Here is a 24,795-nt window from a genome sequence, read left to right as displayed (position 1 = left end):
TTTTTATCTATTACAAATAGTCTCGTGTGTTGAAAGTTCTTAGTTGCTATTTCTTAACAATGATATTAAGCTGTGTAAAGAATTCAGTCCCAAGATGCGTGCTATATATTACAATGCAATAGGTCAAGTATGCTTCTATGGTGAAAACAGAACCCGTTGCCGCTGAACCTTACAAAAACAAAAGTGCGTTCGTTGTGCCGATGTCATACTGTTGTTGACTACACATATAACCTTAAGGAAATGGCAGCGCGTCTCTCTTGTGAAAAATCTTGGCGTGTGTTTAGATAGTGCCTTAACATTTAAAAATCATATATATTTTATTGTGTGTAGCGCCATGAGAATATTGGTAGTTGTTTCACGCTTGTCTTTAAACTTTAGGAACCCTTATAGCTCGATTCATCTTTTCAACTCTTTAGTAGGGTCACAACCTGAATTTACGTCCGCGGTATGGAATTCGCTATCATAAACACAGGCCATAAATGTTAAACACGTTAAAAAAAATATGTGTAGTTTATTAAAGCTATTTAGAACGGCGTATGTATTATGGCTATGGCTATCTGCTAAAAATATTCTTTCACTTTAGTGCAAGAGAAGGGAGGCTCGTGAGTTAGGTTTTCTACATAAGATCACAGATAGAGTGCCATTAACTCGGCTCAGTTCCTACGCAAAAGTTAAATTTCATGTAAATTTTCGCTCTGCCAGACATTATTACAAATATATTTTAATGTTAGCTCACCATGCAACATTTCACTCCTTTCAGGTGAAGAACGAAGTGGAAGCTCCCCCCACCTCTTTCCACTTTAGTAGTGCGTGCGAACGCTGGAGCGCATGCAACCTCCTTTCCACCGTTCGCTCCGCTGAAGTGGAAAGGGGTGGGAGGAGCTTCCACTTTGTTCTTGACCTGTCATTGACTACAGTCGCTTTATAAGTGTCGCCACTCCGAATCTCGACATCTGTGCATCGGCTTCTCAGTTCCACCACCTGTGAGTAATTGGCTCATTACTAATTTATATATTTTGTTTTTGATACTATATACTTGTAGTAGCGTGTTTTGAGTGTGATCCTGTATATTAGGGCAAAATAGCCTTATGTGTTCGATTACGCGAAAAGGCGTCGGCGTTGTGCCCGAAAGATGGCCATAAAAATACGTCATCAAGCACTCGCCTCTCAAGGTCAAAGCGGACGCGCCTCAGAAATAAAACGCAAAGAAAAGCACAGCAACGCAGGTGCTTCGTCACGGAAGCTGTGAAGCCGGCGGGGGCGCCGCGCCTGCGCAGTGGGGAGCATGATGTCACCGCCGGAGTGCCGTGTACAAAAGGTACGCTTCGGACTACTTCTATGCTCGCTGTGTGCTTCGCGCGATGGACTGTGGGGCGATCGTGCGGGACTATAATGCTTTCTCGAAGTGTACTCCTAGATTTTATTTTTTCTTGCTTAAAGTTTTTTTCGTGGAAGTGCACCAATCTGAAGACTAGTGTGGTCGTTTTTGGACGCTTTATATAAAGAATATTATTATTGTAAAGCAAGTGAGAAACAGCGAGGAAATACGGCAGAGGACTAGAGTCTGTTCAAGCGAGACAGACGAGTCTTCCGGTGGAAGGCGTGCGAGTCAGATGGATGCTCTTGGTTCAAACCATAAACGATTGACAGTGAGAAAGAGAGCGGAACATATTCAATAAAACAGGAAGAGGGCGAGACACACTTTTATTTCGGAAACGTTTCCCAGACCTTTCTGCGATTGGAGTGGATGCCGGCGGGCAGAAAGTAAATACAGTAAATTAATTCTAAAACGAACGAGCAGGAAGCGGTGCTAACACCACGGAACGAGAGCGGAGATGTGCTACATTCCGAACAGGGAAGTTTTCTCCGATGTCCTGCTTGTTTTCGCGTATGCCGCCCCTTCATCCTCGATTGCTGCTCGACCGCGCTCCTCCTTTTCCGCCTTCCCCTAGCGGCCGTCTCCCGCACTGTTCCACTGCTTCCAGTCGATGAGGGCAATGAGGGTGTGCCGGCGCACTTCCCTTTCCCTACCAGCTGCGGCAGCCAGCAGAAAGCTGAGCAAGCCAGCACATGCGCGAACAACTTCGGAGAGAGCGAAGCGACGGCGGCCGGAGCGGATACTACATTGTCGTTCACCGCGGGAGTCCTTCAACTTTTTCGTGTGGAGCCGTCGGACGCGGTACGCTTGTGCTGGCGAGTCCAACAACAGGCTCTCCAGAATCGTCCCTGTGTGGATAATTCCGACTTCCAAATGACGTGCCCACTGGATTACAGCGACGAACTCGACAAGTTGATCTCACGGATACGTCCCTGAAGTTTCCTCGCTCGCGCTACAAGGGAGACGACGTGAACTCGCCGGACTTTTGTTTCGGAGACAGACGAGTGAGTATGCGGACGGATAACACGCCTTGGAACGAATTGCGATTGCCGTGGCCGCGGTTCAGGAATCGTTCCTCTTTGTTGGGACGGTCGCTCGTCCTGCTACATCCCGTTTGATTCCGTTTCAACTTGGAGTAGCGTGTGCTGCCTGAGGTATCATTGGGGGTGAAAGTTGGTGAACGGATGCTGCTCCGGAGGGGAGCAAAAGCGCGTGGCTGGCCAGCCGCCGCTCCGCCGGAGGCCGGCGGCTTCTAAAATTAGGCACGTATTTCTGATGCGGAACTTCGTCGGGCGTGTTCGTAATCTTCGGTGGCCGCACGGACGTCCCAAAAATAAGCACACTCTACGGGACACTTTTTTTCTTGTTAATTACTTTTGAGCAATTGAGTAAGCTTTGCCTGACAGCTGATCTTCAGCGTGTTTAACGTATGGAGGTAGTTGGTACTCGTCAGTCAACCTGACGGGAGCGAACAGTTGGTAGTCAAACGACGTTTTTCATCCATATGCCGTTGCCACTAAATTATTGGAAGAATTTTTTTTTTTACTTCTGCGTGCTTCTCTCATTGGTGTCATTTAAATACAGAAAGTACCAATAAAAAGTACTTGGTGACGGTCTGTCATTGAACACCGTTGAGGAAAGCGCGCTAGCCGTGTTTGTTTCATAGCTTTATCTCTGACACTGTTATCTGCTCGAAGTGCCATGGTGAGCTGTCAGTCTCGCGTAGCACCTTTCCACTTTTTTTCTCCTTTCCGTCCGAAGCATAAGCCATTTATTTACCCGTGCGCTTTGCGACGCCCTACCGCCCTCACTTACATCAGTTTTAATTGACACTGTGTCGGTTATTCTTTCTCAACAATTATTTTCAGGGACTTCTCACGTGTTTGTAGACATATATGCCCTACTCAATATTTCCTGAGTGGAAATCGGTGAAATTGAGCTTGTTCGCTTGGTGAGTTGAGAGCCCCTGCCCGGTATGCAAATTACTGCGCCGTCGCGGTTGTGTTCCGCATGCGTGCATGCTGCCACAATCGTATCCCCCCTCCCCCCCGCCCCACACGCACACACACACCTTTCATTATGTATACAAGAGACGACGCCAGCGCTCAAGGAAACCGAGATCAAAGACCGGATAGGCAGCTGCCCCAGTTCTAGTGTCCGTGAGGTGGACTGGCATGTTTTCTTTCTCTTTGTGGGGAAAGCAATCAACAAGGTTGTGGGCGAAATTGGTAGACGTCCCATTAACATTCATCAAGTATTAATACTTCGTCATTACGCACCGTTATGCAAGGTGGCACAGAAATATTTAGCAGTTTCTTCAGAGTTACATAAAGGAAATGTATGTCTCCAGAACCCCTCCTTAACAACAACTTTTAATTGAAACAATGAGTGTTTCATTGCATTTGATGTGGTTCCCTCACTGCAGCTGACAATTTAAGTATACCAGCTCCTGAAGCATTTTGGTGCAAGCCTCCCAACCTTGTTTTTCATGACAATATTGAGTTCATGAGCAATTTGATTTTAATGAAGCGCAAGCTTGTGAAGGCCTTTTGGTAATATACAATCCAATTAGCATCCATTTGCCTTATAAATTGTCAAACAGCATTCCTAGGTAGCCATCCTCTCCCACACTGTGTGTTGTTATGAATAGTGAATTACTTGAAGTGTTCTATTGTCTGAACTTGGAGATTTTGATGCGTTCACTGAAATAGTTCTGCCAAGCTTGAGTGGCATCCCAGGATGACCTTGAAACACTGCACTGACTCCCACGGGGCATGTATTCTTTTCAGCATACTGCCAATGGGTTTTGCCACAGAGCTGCAGGGCTGGAGCTCGCATGATGCCTTGCTGTCGGTACAGGATGCAGAGCTTCGTCTGCTGGAAAACATGCGCCGGTGTATTGTGAATAGGGTCAAGTGCGATCGAGAGTACTCCATTTCCCTGAACTCTCTATGCATCCAGGCTGCTAAAGTGGACACTGGAGATGAGCTCTCGGGAAGCCTGATTGCAAAGGTGATACTTTGCTCCCCATCAACCGATGAAAAATTTTCCTGATTTTTTCATTTGCTGTTGCTTGTTGGATGGTGACTCACGAGGACTTGTGCATGTTGATCACATACGCTTCGGGTTTTGGGCTTTGTCTTTTAGCTATGTTCCTTTCCAAAGTTTAATTTAGTTATCCAACTGGTTTAAAAGGCCATGATGTTACCGAATGATAGGTCAGCATTGGAGCTTGATCATGACATACTTTTAATTAAAAATATTCCTTCGTGTGCCTGCTTGTAGACTGAAGAGTATTAGGTCATATTCCTGAAAATAGCACATTCTAAGGTAGATTCAAATTTGGAAAATGATTCCAGAGAGATACAGGCTCCTACTAAAGAAATCAATCACACCTAGATTGAAGTAAGGTGAAATTTATTATACCTTTTTTTTTTTTAAGTTTTTGCCATTCTGCAACGAGGTTAAATATGGAAGTGCACTTCTCTTGAAATTGTTTTTTTTCAGTAATATGCCTGTCTTTCTTTCAACCATTTACTTGATATGAGGGTGCTGATTGTGCATCAAAATGGTTTTGCATGAAGCACCAATAGAGAAGCAATAGCAGGAAATGTCTATGGCATGTTATATCTGTTAAAATAGTGGTGCCCAATATGGAAATCTCACCTTGCTGCTTTTTATCCTCACACATATGTGAAATTGTCTCATATTTACAACGCTTTTTTTAACAAGGGATCAAGCTTCCAAAAGCTGAGTAGCTACAGTGTGGAACTCATGTTTTATTGATGGCTTTATTTATTTATTTATCTGGGATTACCCATGGTGCCAGATGCATTAAAATAGGAACACTTAATCTTCCTATACACAACTATACAAAAAAACAAAAAGCATTGCACATGCCAGATTATTTTATATATACAAAAAAAAAAAAAAAAAAAAGGGGTAGCTGTTTGCTGTTCCAAGCAGCTGCATCAGAAAAGGTTATACAAGAAGTAATAGACAAATCAAGAACTGAACAGCACAAGAATGTTGCTAGGTTAAGATCTTTTATAGTCGAAAAAAAGAAATAGACATTTGCACAAACTATTTTCTTAATTGTGACAGCCGCCGCAATTACTACTTGACAGTTTTCTGAAGCACGTTAGTTGTTAAAGGTGATTGCATCTATGTTTTGAACTTCTATCCCTTACAGTTTGGTGAGACTACAATAAAATGACTTAGACAGACTTTCTATGCAATCATATCAAGATTTTAATTCTCAAAAACCCGTTATAAAAAGTAGCTGTTCTGCTGCTGATTTCAGCTATATGTTCTGAGAATAAATAAGACAGCTAAAAACAAAAAGGACACAAGGACAAATTGAAGAAATGTACAAACACAGCTTTGTTGACAAAGGGGAAATGTCTGAAATAAACAATAAAGTCAGAGCAATTTCTCTCTTGAAGCGTAATAATACACACTGACACCAAACGGTCTCAGATTTCCATGTTTTCTATGAAGAGACACCCTAGATGTCTGGAAAATCTCAGCTACTGAGAATGCTTCTTTCAGTAGGGTCTGCTTCTATTTTTTTCTCCTTGGGTAGTTTATTTAAGAAGACCTGGGAAAGCAACGGGAGAAGATGACTGATTGGAAGCTTTGATCTTGTCTTTGCCTTCAAAGGGTAGCTTAGGCACATATCTGTGAGGGTAATATACCTTTTATATGTAACCGAAGTATTATTTTATTTTGTTTTGGAGCACATTTATGTGATGTCCTGGTTTTCTCTGCATGGTTTCTAGCACTAGCAAGCTAAAATATTTAATCTGTCATGGTTTTCAGCACTGTTGGGCAAATTTCACTAGAAAAGTACTAAAGAGAGCTAGAGGTTCTTGAAAAAAAAAGAGTTAGAAGTGAATTCTAGTGTATTTGTGCCCGTAAACCCGAACACCCAAGCCATTTGCTGCGCAAGTATTGTTAATTGTACTTGAATTAAAGTCACAACTGCAATAGATGAAATACATACAGAATGTTGAAAATCAAACAGTGCATTTTCAAAGTAAAGTAATAATACTTTTATGACTGGATCTTTCTGATTTCGTTTCTCCAAAATGTTTGAAACATATCTAATTCAAGTAAAATTTATTCTCTTCTTTGTGGGTACATGCTCCCAATATGCATTCAATCTAAAGAATGTTTGTGAAATCTAGTCGAAGCACACAAAAACTTCCAAAATGGTTCTCAATGTGAATGGTTGGGCATGTTGGCGTCTAAATTACAATAACGAAAAAACCAACCAGCCCAGCTTAAGCCGGTGTCAATGAAAGAAGGACAAGGAAGACAGGCACAAGTGAAAGCCTGTGTCGCCTTTCTTCCATGTCCTTCTTTCGTTATTGTAATGGTTCTCAATATTGATCTTTTAGAAATATGGATGGAATATATTGAAGTATTCTAATTAATAAAATACAATCTTGAAACCTCATGTCATTGCCTTTGTCAGCAAATCATGCATATTTTTCTTACTTTTTTTGCAAGAACTATTTCTTGTACGGCTTTCTTTCAAAAGAAATGCTTATCTGTCTTTGTAGGCCTGGAACACCATCATTGACACCACAGAAACCGTGGGAAGGCTTGTGAAGCAGAATGCAGACCTAATTGCCACTCACACACTTGACAAGCTGAGCTGTCTCATCCTGGAAAAGAGAGCACTCAGAAAGATATACCTCGAGGAGCACCAAAGAATTCATGGCGAGCTGGCAAGGGTAGGGAAATCACTACTTTCACCAAGTGTTTACTGGTTCATAAACCTAATACGTGTAGTGAAATCCCTGTACTTTTAAGTTCTCGGTTAAGCTGTGAGCACCCTTAATTTTTAATGAAAGGTAAAGGAGGAGTATGTAACACAAAGAAACAGTAAAATGTATACTCTCGTAGCAAATTTTGGAATTTGTGAAGTCTGCAAAACTGAAGAAAATTTGAGAAATCACAAAACTCTCTCCCATCATAAGAGATCACAAGAGGTTTTACCACACTTGGTCGTAAGCAGTCGCAAGTGTGTGAACCAGCCTTAACTTTAGTGTAACATCACCATTTGCAAAAAAAGCATTCACAAAGATTTTTTTTTTCTTATTTCATATTGTTTGTTTCAGACGTTTATCACCATTTTTCTTGTTGGAGTCAAAAAAATAAAGTTACGCCCCATTTGAGTTATGTGATATTTTTTTACATTTTTAAGCATTTTGCAATTTTTTTTCTTTTTCCCTCTACTTTCAGCTCAGGGATGCTGTTCTGAAAAGCACTTCAGAATATGAGAAATGCATAGAGAATGCTACTGCTGCCAAAGAAAAATATGAAGACCAGTTCATGAAAGGTAGCTTGAATGCATTAATAAACAGCAGTTAGTCAACTTTTCCTCATTGGCATCCTTTGTAAGTAATCAGTTGGAGTTATTTAAGTTCTAAACACATATTCCTAACTGCAGGCAGAGGAAACAGAAAAGTGGAGGAAGCCAAGGAGCGCTACTTGAAGGCTAGCAGGAAACTGCACCAAACTCACAACGACTACATCCTTCTGCTCAATGAGGCCATGAACTACGAGCATCACCTGAGGACAACACTTCTGCCAGGTCTACTGCAGTACCAACAGACTGTGCAACAGGAAGCCATCGACTGCTGGTACCCGAAGGATCTGCCTATAATTTGGATATATGTGAAGGATTGGCCTGTTGCTGCCCCTTTAGCGTTAAAACCAGTTACCATATCTTTTAATGTATAAGTCACATTTTTTTTACAAAATTTTTGTTGGTGAAATTATACAATGTTGCAACCTATATGCAGATTTTTCTATGAGTATGAACCTTAGCTGCACAAATTTGCCTCAGAGGGTTATATTTTTCATTTGATTTGTCTATGAGATATTGAAACTAGTCTCCGTTTATGCATGTATTGGGATCACAATATATATTATATAGCGCAGGATATTCAGTGCTTTTAAACGGCCAGTAAACGGCCATAAAAAATGCAACGGTCTGTCTGCGTCATAAAATATATATGTGGGCTTGTCAGTGCACTTTTGCCACGGCTGCATTGCAAGCCTGTAAGTGTGACTTGTACAAAGGTGTAGCTTATATACGAGCTTTTTTTCTGAAAATGACCGTTTATACGGGCTGCGATTTATACGACACACTGGAAAATACATTAATCTGGAAACAGTAGGTCGTGATTTAGTTCTTTGGAACTTTCATAAAGTAAGAATCATGTTTGATGATCCCTCAGCATGTTCCGAGAATAGTTCATTCTTTGTGGGCATCTCCTTTTTTTAATCTTTAATTTTGCTGCAGATTCTCCAAGAAAACAAAAAATGTAGGCTGCCTATGGACAATACTTATAATCCCTTTTTCAGAAATTTCTTGTGTATTAGAAATTATGTCTCAATGCATATGGTATTGTACCATGTTTAATGCACCCTGTTATGTTAAAGCTTGTTGTGAACACAGTATCTCATGTCTTTTCTGAGAATAATTGTCTGGTTTTTGTTACTCTTGCTGCTTGGGTCCGTGCAGAAATGAGTAGGTGGCTCTTTCTTTTTGTTTCAAATCTTACATTATATCCGTGACAAAAAAAAAGTTTTAATATCAAAAGATGACTAGAACATGTTTGAGTCGCATAATTCTTTTCTTTCTTTTTTGCATGTAGGCAAGCAGTGATGAGAGACTACTCGCGCCACACAGACTTCTGTTCCGAAGCCTTTCAGTCCGTCCACAAAAAGCTGAATGAAAGCATTGACTTCATCAAGAGTGAAAGCGAGTATCAAGACTTCATCGAGAAATACAAGTCAGTGCTTGAAATTTTTAACTTGAAATGACTGAATATTGTAAAATGAAGAAGTTGAAAGTAGTGAGATTATTTTTGGTCATATAGTCTGTTTTGACACTGACAGTATATGTAGGGATGCCTGTATTCCATTTTATTAGCATCAAGGTGCCTTTTCTCTTTTCTAAACCTCTGAGCAGTAATATTCACCATGTGCCACAGCACCAGAGCTAGGCAGTGATATAAACATAAAACAAGTGTGCTACCTGCTTGCTAAAAACTTTTAGTGGTTGCTTAGAGGAAGAAGTGTTAACATATTGTAGGGGATATAAACTGGGACAACACAGTTGAAGTTGCGCTCTTTGTGTTGTGCTTCCTGTGCACTTCTTTCACTCACTACTTCTAACCCAGCACTTTGCAAACCTGTTATGTGACTTGAATTCCGACTTACCTCAAGCAGATAATGATGCTCGCCCTTATGAATGCGTTTTGTAAATTGGCAGATCGAAACCAATACCACCCATTGACTTTCACTATGATGAGTCGCTGCTCAACAACTACGTGGGAAAATTGAAACCAGAGCAAATAGCTGTTGATGAGTTCACCATTGATGCCCTAAGAGAGAGGTGAGTTGACATGCAGTTTGGTGAAAAATAGACCGCCCTAAACTGCTGTACCAATTTGCTTGCTGATTCCTTGCATTCAATGCTTTTGTGTGTGCCTTTGTTACAGAATTAGTGACTTACAGACGAGGCTAGTCCAAGCACAGGCTGCTATTTTGGAGAAAGAAACGCAGCTGGCTCAGTTTCAAGTCGAAGTTTCTGAAATCAAAACAACTCCAGACCTTGGATCTGCGTAAGTACTGGCTTGCTTCTGACATTGCAGTTACTATCAAGGGTTTACATGTTTTTCTCATGACACTGAATACCGATAGACCTTCATACAATGTTAACTGCCAGATGAGTATGTCATGCTGCTCTGAATAGTATCATTGGGACAGGATACCTCAAAGTCAAGCTTTGTGTGAGTATACGGATACCTATTTTGTGTAATAATTTTTTTCTTTTTTTAATTTTTACATGTGTAATTAAACTGGACAAGAGATAAATGAAAGAAGTAGTTTTTCTTTCCTTGACCATAAAAGCCACCAACAGACTAAAGGCTGTTGTAGGCTTTTTACGGTTGAATTCGCGACTTTAGCAAAATGGACGGCACCTAGCAGGAAAACACGGAAATTACCGGCACAGATCCTTTTGCGATTTCTGCTAGTTTCTTGTGGCTTTCGTGATTATATTTTGTTGGTGGTCTGCGTGATAGAACAGTTGTCTCGGTGACTCTGTCGTAACTGTATATCAGCGTGCTACCCAGGTTGCTCTGAACGCGACCTAAGCAACCGCGTGAACCAGACGTTCCTCATTTATCAACGTTCAACAGCACAGTCGAAGGACAGTAGGCAGTTCTTTCATCATTTCCTCGAAGGAAGTCAAGCCTCTGGAAGCTCGCTTATGCCAACACATCGCCGCAGGTTCGAAACGTGGAGTATAAAAAGCGGAGCAGACCATTTTGAGTCCAATGCTTGCTTGCTGATGCCCCAGCGTTGTGCGTCGATCTGGCACATGGCATGGCACAACCTGTTTTAGACCGCCATATTTGCCCGATAGTGGCATCCCCTAAAAGTTGCTGGAGTTCCGAATTCTCCACTGGCTAAACTATAACTGCATTTCTTGGTGTGTTTATCTCCGACTATTCCTTTTTTGGACCCACTCTGTCTAGAATCAGTTTGTATACATCTGTTTATCTCTTATGTCGTTTTGAACTCCATGCAAATTAAACATGACATTGACTTCTGCTAACTGCTAGCTGTCACATATATAGAGTACTGTAGGGCACGAATGAAATGCAAATGGTGGAGCATGTGGCCTTCAATACATGCGCTACCTGGAGACCATTGGGAACCGGTGAAACTGTGGAATGGAAGGGGAGCTGCGAGAATGTGCACTTAATTCCAACACGCACACCTTCGCAGCCCCTTCTACTTTGTGCAGTTTTATGAGTTCCCAGGGGCCTCCAGCTAGTGCAGCATTTATTGAAGGCCATAGGCACTACCGTTAATATTTCATCCATGCCCAATAGTACATCCATGGTACGCACTGTTTATTTTTTTTTTTCAATATTAGAGTACTAACCTACCTGATATGACCTCAGGGCCATGGTAAAGAAAAGGGCAGTGGACATCATCAGGCGAGAGCGAGATGAGATCAAGTGCCAGGAAGAGCGGATCAACAGTCAGCTGCAATTGCTGGTGCAGCCCCTGTCATCGATCGGTAGCGAAGTGCCCAGGGGCCTTGACCTTGACATCACTGTCAATGGCGAACAGGTGGGTCCCTTCTGTGGACTTTTTAGAGTGCAGCTCTTAGGTGCCCGTTTCCGGCTTGAGCGGCGTCGGCGCAACCGCACGGTCATTATCAGTACATTTCTCCGCTAAATTTAGCAGAAAATTTTCCCCACTAAATGTAGCGGAAAAAGTTTCCCCGCTGAATCTAGCGGAAAAATTTTCCACTAAATTTAGCGGATAAATTTTCCCGCTAAATTTAGCAGAAAAATTTTCACGCTAAATTTAGCAGAAAAATTTCCTCGTTAAATCTAGCGGAACAATTTCCCCGCTAAATCTAGTGGAAAAAATTTCCCTGCTAAATTTAGCAGGAAAATTTCCCCGCTAGATCTAAGGAAAAACTTCCCCGCTAAATCTAGCGGAAAAAATTTGCCCGCTAAATCTAGCGGAAAAAATTTCCCTGCTAAATTTAGCGGAAAAATTTCCCTGCTAGATGTAGGGAAAAACCTCTCCGCTAAATTTAGCGGAAGAATTTCCCCGCTAAATTTAGCGGACAAATTTCCCCGCTAAATCTAGCGGAAAAAATGCCCCCGCTAAATCTAGCGTAAAAATTTCCCCGCTAGATCTAGCAAAAGAATTTCCCCGCTAAATTTAGCGGAAAATTTTCCCCTAAATGGGAGGCGATCAGGAGAGAAGGAGGTGCATAGCCTCCTCTCCGTACCTTCCCCTCCTCCTCCTCAAGAGCTGCGCTCTTATTCGGCGTTACAGGGAGTTGTAAGCGGCTTTCATTTATTTCCTGGTCACAACTTTGCATGAAAGAATTCAGAAAAAACTAAACATATTTTTGGAATAGAATGCCAGAAAAATGCCCAGTAAATAATGGGCTTCTGAGCTTTGGAGTGTTCGATTTGGGAAGGGGGGGGGGGTGTTGCAGACTTTCGGGGCTACTTGAATGTGAGGGTTAGGCTGTCTTACAAGCTGCAGTTATTGAATGCCTTGTTTGTGAAAGAAAGGAGATATATCAGTTATGAGAACATGCTTGAATGGTAAGCATTCTTTGATGTAGCTTATGTTGCAAAGGTTTTCTGCTGGACATCCCAAAGGAGGTTACTCCTGTTTGACTGTCCAGTCAATAAACTAACAATAATCAATAAACCCTGAGTCCGGTGACTACCACTTGGGTAGTTAAAATACTTAATAGAGCTTTTTAGATCAACCTCAGTCATTTCTATAAATCGTCTTTCCGAATTTTCGGTTAAAACAAGAATTTTAATGTAATCACAAGTCCTAATTTAGTGGATTTGTTTTACTAAAATTTTAATATTCAACATTACCGAAGTCAAAACATTGCAACTTGAATATGTTTCCTTGCAATATTTACTGGAGGCTGAAAGGCTTCTTGTTTCAGTCGGACACCTTTCTTTGGAAACCCATTATCATAACCTCACCACAGGTAAAGCAATTAAAAGTCAGTTCAGTAGAGGAAAAATTTTGATTGCAAATATATATTTTGATTTTAGCAATATGACTTTTTTATTTTTTGTTTGGCAATAAACAAATTTGTTTGAGGGTGCTCTCCCCTCCATTAATTCAGTCAATCATTCAATTTAAGAAATTGGAGTCTTATTATTGTGTGCTTTCTTGGCACACAATGAAGTAGTTTTTCTCTCCTGTGGGTCGTTTAACATTTCCTGGGCATTGTTTGCATCTTTTATATTTTTGTTAATATTTTTAGTAAACAATATTTTACTGACTAGTAAAACTTTCGTCCTAAGAAGTGTTTTTCTCATACGCAGGTTAAGGATGATGAGATTATGGACTTTACAACAATCAGCAAAATAGCAGCTCGGCATTTTGTGGACAGACTCAAAAGCCCATTTCTGAAGAAACAGGTAAGATTTATGAGTACCCATTATTTTAGGTTTTCCTGCTGTGTCAGTATCTGTGCACGAAAAATTAAGTACCAGAAGCATGTATGACAAAACGTATAATGGGTTCTCTGACATGTAAGAAAGGTGGCTACATTACGCCCTCAGGAGATATCAATGTGCAAACATTGAAAGTCATGACCTCGAAGATTCCCTGTGTACAAAGCATGAGCCAGTCCTTTCTTTTGTGTGTGTGTGCTCACCTGTTCTAGCTCCGGCAATCTTAGAAGTCATGACCGAATTCAACCACACTAAATTCTGCCAGATTTGACCATCTTTCCGACATGTTGTATGGCTCATCGGACGTTCGTCGTACATGAGTCTCGTGTTTTACTGATGCACTCTGAGCAACAATTGTCATAGTGCTTATAGTTAGTTTCAATATAAGGCCATGCTAAGAATTCGTTTTGTAGTTTGATGATATGTTTTACGTATACAGCATGTTGAAAATGTGAATGTATAGTGAAATTTGCTCTGCATGTTTCCATAGTTGAGTGTGTTTGTGGCAGGCCATACCAACTCCACAGCCCAAGGACTTTGAGGAATGTGTCAACTCCAATAACTTCTTTGAGGAGACTAACAGCACCCACCACCAAGCTTACAGTCGTGTAAGTTTTTGAGAAGGATTTCTTAATCTGCTGTCTGCTTCCTAAGGGCTCAGTAGATGGAGATCTACTTTTCAATTTGAAGTGCATATATTAGGTGTGCATCATTGATGTAACATGCATAAATAGAAACTGCTAAGGTCATCAGTATGGAGCTGTAAAGTCAAAGATATATTTACTAAGCATTAAAGGAGTTTGGTAATCTCGCATTAGTTTTAAAAAGGGCTGTAGTAAATTTATTTCTGTACTGCTTCCATGATCCCAACATTAAAACCTATTACCAAGAATTTGAGTTCCATACACTTGAAACTGGTAACTAACAATTTTTTTCTTCAGCCTATGGAATTTTATGTCAGAACCAATCATTATTTCTAGCTTGACTTTGGTAAGTTGATATAGCAAATATAATTCTTAATTGAACAGCTTTTCTGGGAGCATTTGCAAACTCTCTCCAAAAATAATGTGCAGTTTCTGCCCACTTCTGTTGTGCAATGGGTCTCAGATTTCAAGACGCCGCACGCCATAATGAAATAAACACATATATTTAATCTTTCTTGTAGAACTGACCAAGGTTTAATCTTTAAATCATTGAGCTTTTAGCTTCAAAAGGTATGACAGAGCCTTTCGTACCATACTGTATGTTTTTTGCTTTGTCACAGATTCCTTGATAGTTCTAGCTCAGCTGTGCATGACATATATTTGTAGACATCCTGGGCTCATGTGCACCGGTGTACCGCCAAGGCAATGTACTTGTGCCATGCATGGAGCCGTCAAGGGGGTTCTTCCTTCATCCTTTAACATGTCAGTGCCCAGGAATGATAAGCTTGCCATTCCAGAAATTTATCCAACAGCCTGCAATAGTGGTTGAAAAAAAAAAAAAAAAAAAGCATGATAGATTTTAGCATTTTCTTTGGCTATAAGACATTACAAGACCAGACAACAGCATTTTTGTGCATTTTGCTGCATGGAAGGAAACTATTTGGTTTATTTCCAATGATGTATTTTGCTTACATGTTACCATGTTGAAAAAAAAAGTTATTGAGTTTGTAAAGTGATTAGAACTTTTGCATCTACCTTTACCTCTACATTTCATTAAGGAAAATAAGTTTTGATTAGCAATATTCCGAGCATGTTTGCCTCTGCAGATGTCTGTGAATCCCAACGTGGTGCTGCAAGACGAAGACTGGTTTCACGGAGTCCTTCCCAGGGAGGAGGTGGTTCGCCTGCTCGTCAACAACGGGGACTACCTGGTCCGAGAGACCATGCGTAATGAGGAGAAGCAAGTTGTGCTTTCTGTCTGTTGGCAGGGCCACAAGCATTTCATTGTACAGACCACTTCAGATGTAAGCCCCATTAATCCTCACAGTCCTGGAGTCTTACTGGTACTTGTCACTGTCTTGAAGCTTGCTACTTTGAAATTTGTGATACTGGAATGAAAAGTGTTAGCCTGGAATTTCCTATATTTGGGTACACTTGTGGAAATATCTCTCCCACAGCTATCTAGCTTCAGGTACAAGCATAACTGAAATCTTCTATAGTCTCTGACAGGGTGAGAATAGCAGGGAGATATCTCGGTTGTCTGGGCGGCAGCGCAGGCTTCCTAGTTTTGGTTACCCTTTGGAGTCTCGCGAGCTCCGAGGGTGCACGTGCTGCCAGTTCATGGCTGAACGCAACGAGCGCATGCTGAAGGCCAGACATCCAAAGTAGACCATTCTCATCTTGTTAGTACTGACTATGGCACGTTTCACTTTAAATGGTGGACACGTACGTCCTTAGAAGGAATAGCCTTTTGATTGTCTCCTGGACAATATGTGTTGCCTATAGTAGTTAGGTATCGGCGTAATTTGTAATGTAACTGTAGTGTCTGTTAAAAGTTATATTTGATTTTTTTCAGGGAAAGTATAGGTTTGAAGGACCAGCTTTCGGGACGGTCCAAGAACTGATTGTATATCAGCATCACCTGGGACTGCCGGTGACCAGCAAGTCTGGAGCGATATTACAGAACCCCATCTTTAGGGAGCGCTGGGAACTCAACAATGATGACGTCGAGCTTGTAGAGAAGATTGGAAGGGTCAGTTCATACTTTTGTTTATTCCTTTGTGCACTCCTAAAAATTGAGAGAATCTAAAACATCTTTTATTAAACATCCTTGTTTGTGCAAGAAATATAACCTGAAAACTTTCAGGTTCACTTGATGTTTTTTGTAAGTTTTACAAAAAATGTCTTTAAAGGGAAGCTGAAGCAGTTGTGTATTTGAGGAAACACACTTAAATCGATTTCATTTGACCTCCAGGATCTCTCATATCGAAATTATTTTTTTAATTTGGTGCATGGAGGCTGCAGAAAATAATTTTCAAAGTGCTGCTGGAGGCCCTTTTTACCGGAGTGTGACGCCACAAAAGGAGTTATCCGAATCTCCGCTCTCGCACATCTTCAGCTCCTATCACAGCTGTGCACGTGCGCACTTGCTATTTTTAAAAAGGGCAGAAAAAGACGTCACAACTGGTGCCAGTGCAGAGGAATACACCTGGCAAGCTTGCGATTGCACGTGCAGCCTTCGAGCGACACGCGCTTGGCGGCCGAGCTATCCTTTTATAACGTCACAACTGGTCGGAGGTTTTTCATGTTTTCTCGCGTTTAATTACATCATCGGGAAAAACAAACATGATATTCAGATTCACGGGATTCATGAGGTTAAGATTGTGAAAAATAACTGCATATTTTTTAAGGTTAAGGTTTGTGAGTGGCTTAATGATAAAAACTCTCAATTCTTCAAATTGACATGATGTGTTAATTTGATGTGAAGAATTTCAAGGATCATTGCTTCTCCTACTCTCAAGGACACAAAATGTGATATTATATGATAAAGGAATCTACATACTTGTACTGTTAGCTGACCATATAAGCCATAGAATTGGTTATATCTGGACATAATGAATCAGCTTCAAAGTTACACTACGGAAGATTAATAAAACTTGTAAATTTATTTTTACTGTAAACTTCTGTTGTCTGAAGTAAGTACCCCGATATTTCTTATCTGACTTTACTTACGCCGAGACAACCGCAGGTCAAAACACTTTGAAATCTTACTAATTATTCAATGTATAAAAAAAATTCTGCATGAAAATGTGAATTTGCACAAGCACTTGCAGCCTTTGACTTGCAAATGTTCCCATAGGGAAACTTTGGAGACGTGTACAGGGCAGTGCTGCATCCCCAGAGGACAGAGGTAGCAGTCAAAACCTGCAGAGTGAACCTGCCCGATGAACACAAGAAGAAGTTCCTGCAGGAGGGCCGCATTCTGAAGCAGTACGACCACCCCAACATCGTCAAGTTCATTGGCATCTGCGTCCAGAAGCAGCCCATCATGATAGTCATGGAGCTTGTTCCTGGTAATTGTGCTGCACATTTGTTTAGACAACAGGAAGTTCGTCAGCCTCAATGGACGTTTGGTGTCTCTACTGTAGATGGGAAGTTTAGGTAATGTAATACCACTGCTAGTCTGTGGTCTTTAACATGAATTACGCAGTAGTAACACATGGCTGCATGCCGGTATGATGCTCATACAGATCAAAGCAGGCAGGGGGGGTACATGGAGCGCAAGTTTGTCTGCTTTTTTTTTGCAGGGGTTGTGGTGACGTCAGAACGCCAAGCTCTGATTGGCCCTTGTTGAAGGATAGTAGGAAGACCTCGAAGCAAGCTGCCTTGAGGTCTACCCACTATCCTTCAGTCGGAGATAATCAGAGCTTGGCATTCTAACGTCGTCACAACCCCTGCAAAAGAAGCAGACGAATTTGCGCTACGCATTGAACCCAACGTTCCTGGGTTCTGCATGGAGCCAGACTAAGAGATTTCGGGGCCCTGGCCTAAGGTAGATTCTGAGGACCTCATAATGGTGATGATGATGATTATGATTATATGACTGGTTAACATAGTAAATTTTGGAAAGCCTAAGCTACCTCCAATTTTTTACTTCTACCTTTTTCACACTTTGTTGAGCGATGTTATCACTCACAGGGAGTTCACAATCCGTGAACGCTGAGTAAATTATTATTTTAAGGCAAAGGGAATGCAGTAATCTAATGACTTCCACGACTGTGTCAATTTTCTGAATCAATTTTCTGACCAAAATATTTCTTGGGTTTAATTTTTTTTTTTCCACTATCTTTTGCCTGGGCCCCGCCAAGAGCCGGGCCCATGGTTTGCAGCCCCCTTAGCCCTTACCTTAAAACAGCCCCGGGTCTGCACTGCAGTGCAAGCTTTCTGCCCCAGGTGCTTGAATTCACTGTGTCTGCACCTAGCTCATACTAGTGAAACACTGAGGCATGACTTTCATTAAAATTGTGTCTGATCACCTGTGCAGGAGGATCCTTGCTGGCATTCTTGAGGAACCAAGGCCCAAAACTGAACCCAAAGGAACTGCTGAACATGTGCATAGACACGGCTGCAGGCATGGCATATCTTGAAAGCAAGAACTGTATTCATAGGTGAGCTTTTTGTAATAAAACTAGAGGAAGCACTTCATATCTAGTCACCAAAAAGGTCAAAAATGGAAAAAAAAAACCCCAAAAAAAACCTTTATAGTTAATTTGTCTTTTATTCATCCTCCCTGTAGCACTGTTTAGGGGCACAAGTGCACTGCTTTCAATGGTGCTTAGGCCAGATATGAGCTCCAATCATTCACGTCAAACACACTTGTAGAATCAATCTAAGCAGGGCCATACTGCACTCATATGCTGTGCCTTTCATCCTGCACATCAGGGAGGTAATTAGAAGGTTTGAACTGCAATTTTGTATTCACTGTATGTGCAGTGGTGGACAATGTAAGCTCAAAGAGCCAAGAAATTACCAAAATATATTGGTGGGGCTGCCTTGATGCGGGAAGTTCAGCTATCAACGAGAGACAGCATGTGGATGACAGTGCCTTCATAATCTGGGCACATGGTCCCTGTGCAGGGCGAATAATTTTTCTGATGTCTGAACAGGCAAAAGTGATGGCATGTGTGCAACAATGGTGTACAATTTTCAAGCATTATCATGCTGAGTCAGATAGCAAGCCACTGCAATCTTGTCCACATGCTATCTCTTGTTGCTACATAAACTTCTCACATCGGGGCAGCGCCACTGGTCCCTTTCAGTCATTGTTATTTTAGCTTACATTGTACGACTGTACTCATTTTGCTCTTAAGAACTGTAGTGAAAAATGTTACGTTCCTCACAGAGTGCTATACTAATTTTCCCCTTTATATGCTGAATAAGATACTTGAATATGATAAACTATTTTAGAGCGCAACTCTTAGGCGCCCGTTTCCCGGTTGAGCGGCATCGGCGTAACTGCGCGTTGCATTATGGAACGTTTCCCTGCTAAAGTTACCGGGAAAAGATTTGTGCCAAATTTAGCGGGTAAATTTTTCCACTAAATTTAGTGAGAAAATTTTTGCGCTAAATTTAGTGAGGAAATTTTCACGCTACATTTAGTGTGGAAATTTTCCGGCTATGCAGAAGGGGAGGGTATGGAGGAGGAGGAGCGCAGTGATGTGATTGCTGCGCCAATTGCGCCAAACTGCGCCAAGGGGCTAACCCTGCTACATCCTGCTACATTTTGCCAAAATATGGGTAATCTGCGCCAAGCCCGCGCCAAAAGTTCAATTTTGATCGTCTTTCAAAACCGAAACTAAACTGAGTACCGTAATTGAGCATGCATGAGCTAGGTGGTGCAAGCGGCCGCCCAACTAGAAGTACCCTGTATCAATTGTCCATCCCGTCTTGCATTGTTTTTCCCGCCACCTCTCGTTTCACGCTCTCGTCGTTCACGTGTCTTGTCTCGCGTTTTTTTTTTTTTTTAAATTTCAACGATAGACGCGGGCATGTGCTGACGCTTCAGTGCTTCAGTCGTTGTACAAAGCGCTCCAAGTACTTTTTGACCCTGACTCGCGATGTCTTGTTTTGACCTGATTCGCGATGTCTTGTTTTGACCTGACTCGCTCAGGTTCTTTTTTTCTTCTGTGTGTTTAGCTTGTACCTTGCCTGCCGGCCTGGCAAGCACGTGCCGCTGGACTGTTTTTTTGTCGTATGCTGGACAATTACATTTTGCATACAATTTTGGGAACCAGTTGTCGACGGACCGGAGTGGCAGGGTGTCTGTTTCGATCGAACAGCCATCTCCGCTCGCGCGACGAAGCACGTGCAAATGCAAGCCTGCCGAGGTTGCCCTCATGTGCATGCGAACATGACTGCACGACAGAGGCACCAGCCGGGACGCTTGCAACCCATTGTTTTACGTTTGCTTACTTTTGACGAAAGCACGTCGGGAAGCAGTAAAACGGTGGCAAGCGGTTTTTCGGAATTGCTCGGCAACGACCACCGCACTGTTCACTTGTGGGATGTCTCAATGTCTCTTTGGAGACATTGAAAGTGGGAATTCATTACTAGCCAAAGGCAAAGCGAGGCTTGCAATAACCTTGTAGAGAGTTTCGAAAAGCAAAAAGAGAAGCACCCGCTAGTCGTAATGCACCTTTGTCTTGTGTACAATTTCGCATTGCACTGCAGTAGTTACGTGTTTCATCAGTCGGAGACAGCTTCTATTTATTATATTATATAACTTGGTAGTCAACCTAAGGCTGTGATATTTACTAATAATCTGGTCATTTTCAAATAAATTTTAATATGTGCAGTTTACTTCTTATTTATCTATAACGGTACATATATATGTATAATTTAACGGAAGCATTGCAAAATGTGTCATGTCATTGGCATTCCAGTTACATGTTGAAAGACTCCCAGGTGGTCGAACTTGACCATAATTTGTTTAATGCGGCGAGCGAAGTGTCCTTCATTCGTCCAGCACTTTAAGCGAATATGTTTATTTTTCTAAGAATATCTGCTCCAAAAGCAACTTTTGCTGCTCCGAAACACTGTTTTGGCTGCTCCAAAAGCAACTTTTGCTGCTCCAAAACACTGTTTTGCCTGCTCCAAAGGCCACTTTTGCTGCTCCAAAACACCGTTTTGGCTGCTCCAAAAGGTGCTCCAAAACGGCTTAGGCCAATCACATCACTGGGAGCGGCATACCTTCCCCTCCTTACCCTTTCCTCCTCCTCCTTTTCAAGAGCTGCACTCTAGTTTCGCTTTACAGAGATTTGTAAATGTCTCATTTTTTTTATTAAAAAACTTACGACATAATATCTCTTTTTACACCCAAATCTTGTAAGAACTAATTCGTGCTGCAGACAAACGATGCACTACACTTGCTTTTTTTCATTACGTGACAATGAGTATAGTGACCATAAAGTACTAGAAATTGGAGCAGTATCTATTATTATTATTAATAATAATAATAATAATAATAATAATAATAATAATAATAATAATAATAATAATAATAATCTTAGCAAAAGTCGAGGTACTCTAGGTGACTCGCAAGGCTGGGCAGGCAGATGGTCCTGCGTGCACGAGTCTACTAGCCATATATTTCCATTTTGTTAGAGCCTCACATTCATGCAGTTTGTTTCCATATTTACACTTCAATAAAGCATCACATTTCTGCGAGATTGTAGTCATTCTGATGCAAATAGTCATTCACACACCTTGAAATGGACGTCCCACTGCCTCTGCAGGGATTTAGCCGCAAGAAACTGCCTCGTTGGCCGAAACAACACTGTCAAGATATCAGATTTCGGCATGTCACGGGAAGAGGAGGAGTACATAGTCTCGGATGGCATGAAGCAAATTCCAATCAAGTGGACAGCACCTGAAGCTCTCAACTTCGGTGAGTCTTTCGTTGATAGACTTGTGAACTGAGAAAAAATACACTTAGTGAATTTTAAATCATCTTTAAAGCAGCATAAAATAGAGCTTTGGGCATAAATACTATAAGAACAAAGTTGCTTATATGTTCTCATGCATCATGTACATATGTAACATGTGTCTCCTGCGATCTGATCGTAGTGTCATTTTCTAAGTACAGCGAGACCTCTCGATCACTGTTGCAACATGATTCCGAGACAACTTTGGGAGTTTTCAGTGTTGTAGTGGTTTTGCCACCTAGTACCTGGCAATGCATGTTGTCTTAATTCAGCACTAAAAAGCACACAGATGTTGCTTTTATGAGGTTTGTTTGACTTCCAACCAACAGACAGACATATCAAGGGGCTTTACGCAGAACATGTGCTGTCACAAAAAGAAAACATTTCAAACTGGCAACACTTCATTCAGGGCTTGATTGCCCACCTAGCCATTAGACGAGATCATGTGGGTGGCAGTTTGCCGACTTGCAGGGTCCACAAGGCTGCTTGAGTTCTACTGAAATATTGTGAAAGAAATACAAGTTAGCTTTAAACCGTGCCTTGTAAGTTACTTAAAACCAAAAAGTTTTGCATTTGGCTGTAGCATTAAGAACGAACCATGGGCTGTTATTATATACATTGTTCCATAAGTAAGGCATGCTCTTCAACTCTTTCCTGACCACGCCCATAGGCCATCGATCACCGGTAATCGATGATTTCGAAGCACCGTCAAGGAATTAAATTTAGTGCGGAGAATTATGTTCCACAATCTCGTGTATAGCTGAAGAACTCTAGATTCGGTTTACCCGTAGGTTTAAGCTTTATCACAAGCTGGTGGGCTGTCAAAAATAGTCGTGGGAACAGTGGTTGCGCTTGTCTAACATGGCTAACTGTTTGAATCAGTCTTCATAACAAAGATGGCATTATCTACATAATTCAAGTGTATTGTGGCATATTTTTTAGACCACAAGAGCTCTGGGGACACTTCAAATGATGCTATAGGCATCTTTTAACGGATGGTTGTCGGTAAGCATAACTATAATTTCCAAGGCTCTCCTGAGACGGCGTGCACGTTTCATGTTCCCAAGACGCACAAAAATTCTAAATACGATGAAACTGCAATAGAGGCTATGACAAAAGCTAGGTAGTACACAAAGAAAGAGTTTTACTGGGGATGTGAGGTGTACCACCTGCGTTTCACCAGTGCAAGCATTCCTTCGTTGAAAAGCACGTGTTACGGAGGCTACTGTGTTTGCACAATTGTAACGCGCCCCCGATTGTAATGCGCAGGTATATTTAGTGCTCAAATATTCGGAAAATAACTTGATGCCAATTGTACCGTGCAGGTAAAAAAAAAAAAGGAAGGCTGAACACCTACCTCATAGAACAGATTTTTTGAAACGCACACCAATACAAAAATAAATACCATGCACTAGTTGCCGTTGTCGGAGTCCGACGATGGTTCTTCGTTGTCCACAAAGAAAATCCTTGCTTTCGTCTAAAGCAATTTAGGTGCCGCGCTACTTTCACCTGTACGAGTGCATGACCGTCACCTCTGGGATGGTTGTCTTCAAACAACTTTGCAAGCTTGTTGGATCGCTGGGATTGCGAGGCCACGCAGTGCTGCTCTGTTATATTTTCTTGCCAGCGTGATGGCCTTTCATTTAGGTAATGCCTCCTATTCAAATTTCTTTTCTTTTAATTTCCATCTTAAGACGGCACACACGAGCACTAGATGCGAGTACGCATGATACGGATACCAATATGGCGAATGGATGGATGATGTTAATGGCTATACCCTTTGTAACGGTCAATAGCTTGTGCCACCTAGACCAAGTCTAAAAAGACAACCATGTGATTCCTCCCGCCCTTCTAAGCCGATTTTCTCCCCGCAGTGTGTGATATCAGCAAAATCACTTTTGAGGGATCGGGAAAAAAAAAAAAAATGAAAACATCACCCCCCACCTCTTTCCCCCGGCAAGGGAGTCGCTAATTTTCCTCTGGTCAAATCTTGTCGGCGTTACCCCAGCACCGAACCCACTGGTGGACACGGTTGAGACTTGGGGCCGGAGTCACGCGGGAGGGAGTCCCAATTTTCCTCTGCCCCGCCTATCCCCAGTTGTGCTAGTTAGTTGCGCACCACTCAATCTTCCCTAGGTAATTTCCACCAATCTTCCAATTGCCTCTTTTTGACTGTAATCCTTTTCTCTTCCGTCCTTCTATGGTCGCCAGCAAAATCTAGGGCCCCGGCCAAATCTGCTACATACCCCTTCAGGAAGGGCAGAGCAAGGCCCCCGTGCACTTCAAAACCAAGCGCTCTAGTGTCTTACTCTCATTATGGCAGGCAGCACATAATCTTTGCATCTCCTCAAATTTAGCACTATACGTCCTCGTCCTCAAAATTCCCGTTCTCGCCTCAAGCAGTAAACAACTTCCCAGTGATTTGTCAAACACATTTACCTTTCTTATGTCCTGTTTTTGTGACCTGTACATTGTTATAGCTGAGTTTTTACTGCTTTCTTACCTCCCACATTTTTCTTTTTGCCTCTTTCACTCTCTTTTTCATTGAAACAGTCTGCTGAGCCCCATCACTAGTGTTTAGGTATTTAAACATAGGCTTTTGGGTTCGGTTCGTCCATTTTGTGTTTGAACTTTTCATGTGTAAGTACTTGAATACCTTCGATGCCCACCACGTGTGTCCTCCATTTCGGTCAACGGTTGTTCAAATTTCAACTTACTAATTGCCTCCCTGCTCTCAAAATACGACCAGCACATGTCCCAGTGTACACCTGCCGGCAATATGAAGGTGAGCGCTGGACCGTCGACCGCTCTGTGCTATCAGCGCGATGACGGGGCTGCCATGACACCTCGCTTTCTTATCGCGATGTGAAGGTGAACGCCGGTCCACCGCTCCCTGCTATCAGCGCCATGACGTGGCTGCCACGGCAGCTGCGTCATGGCGCTGATAGCACGGAGCAGTC

At 41.9% G+C, this 24,795-nt stretch overlaps 1 protein-coding gene across 3 annotated transcripts in view; it reads left to right on the top strand.

Annotated features, from left to right (window-relative positions):
• The first annotated feature begins 2,059 nt into the window (after nt 1-2,059).
• The window catches only part of LOC8030778 (tyrosine-protein kinase Fer), a 29,014-nt gene continuing 6,278 nt past the window's right edge, over nt 2,060-24,795 (top strand). The window contains exons 1-16 of one of the 3 annotated variants that reach the window (XM_029967508.4): nt 2,060-2,382; nt 4,168-4,390; nt 6,946-7,119; nt 7,631-7,754; nt 7,839-8,031; nt 9,052-9,189; nt 9,672-9,794; nt 9,901-10,023; nt 11,374-11,545; nt 13,297-13,392; nt 13,938-14,036; nt 15,179-15,376; nt 15,928-16,104; nt 17,212-17,425; nt 18,397-18,520; nt 21,647-21,798. In XM_029967508.4, the coding sequence (XP_029823368.1) occupies nt 4,178-4,390; nt 6,946-7,119; nt 7,631-7,754; nt 7,839-8,031; nt 9,052-9,189; nt 9,672-9,794; nt 9,901-10,023; nt 11,374-11,545; nt 13,297-13,392; nt 13,938-14,036; nt 15,179-15,376; nt 15,928-16,104; nt 17,212-17,425; nt 18,397-18,520; nt 21,647-21,798 (2,320 nt within the window). In that variant the 5' untranslated portion in view covers nt 2,060-2,382; nt 4,168-4,177. Of the gene's footprint in view, nt 2,383-3,251; nt 3,330-4,167; nt 4,391-6,945; nt 7,120-7,630; nt 7,755-7,838; nt 8,032-9,051; nt 9,190-9,671; nt 9,795-9,900; nt 10,024-11,373; nt 11,546-13,296; nt 13,393-13,937; nt 14,037-15,178; nt 15,377-15,927; nt 16,105-17,211; nt 17,426-18,396; nt 18,521-21,646; nt 21,799-24,795 lie in introns of those variants that run through there. The other 2 variants (XM_029967507.4, XM_029967506.3) reach the window with 2 other exon arrangements.

This window comes from Ixodes scapularis, unplaced genomic scaffold, assembly GCF_016920785.2.
Source record: "Ixodes scapularis isolate PalLabHiFi unplaced genomic scaffold, ASM1692078v2 PGA_scaffold0__279_contigs__length_252992795, whole genome shotgun sequence".
NCBI classification, from domain to species: Eukaryota; Metazoa; Arthropoda; class Arachnida; order Ixodida; family Ixodidae; genus Ixodes; species Ixodes scapularis.
The sequence above is the reverse complement of the archived record's forward strand: the minus strand, read 5'-3'. Positions and strand labels throughout refer to the sequence as shown.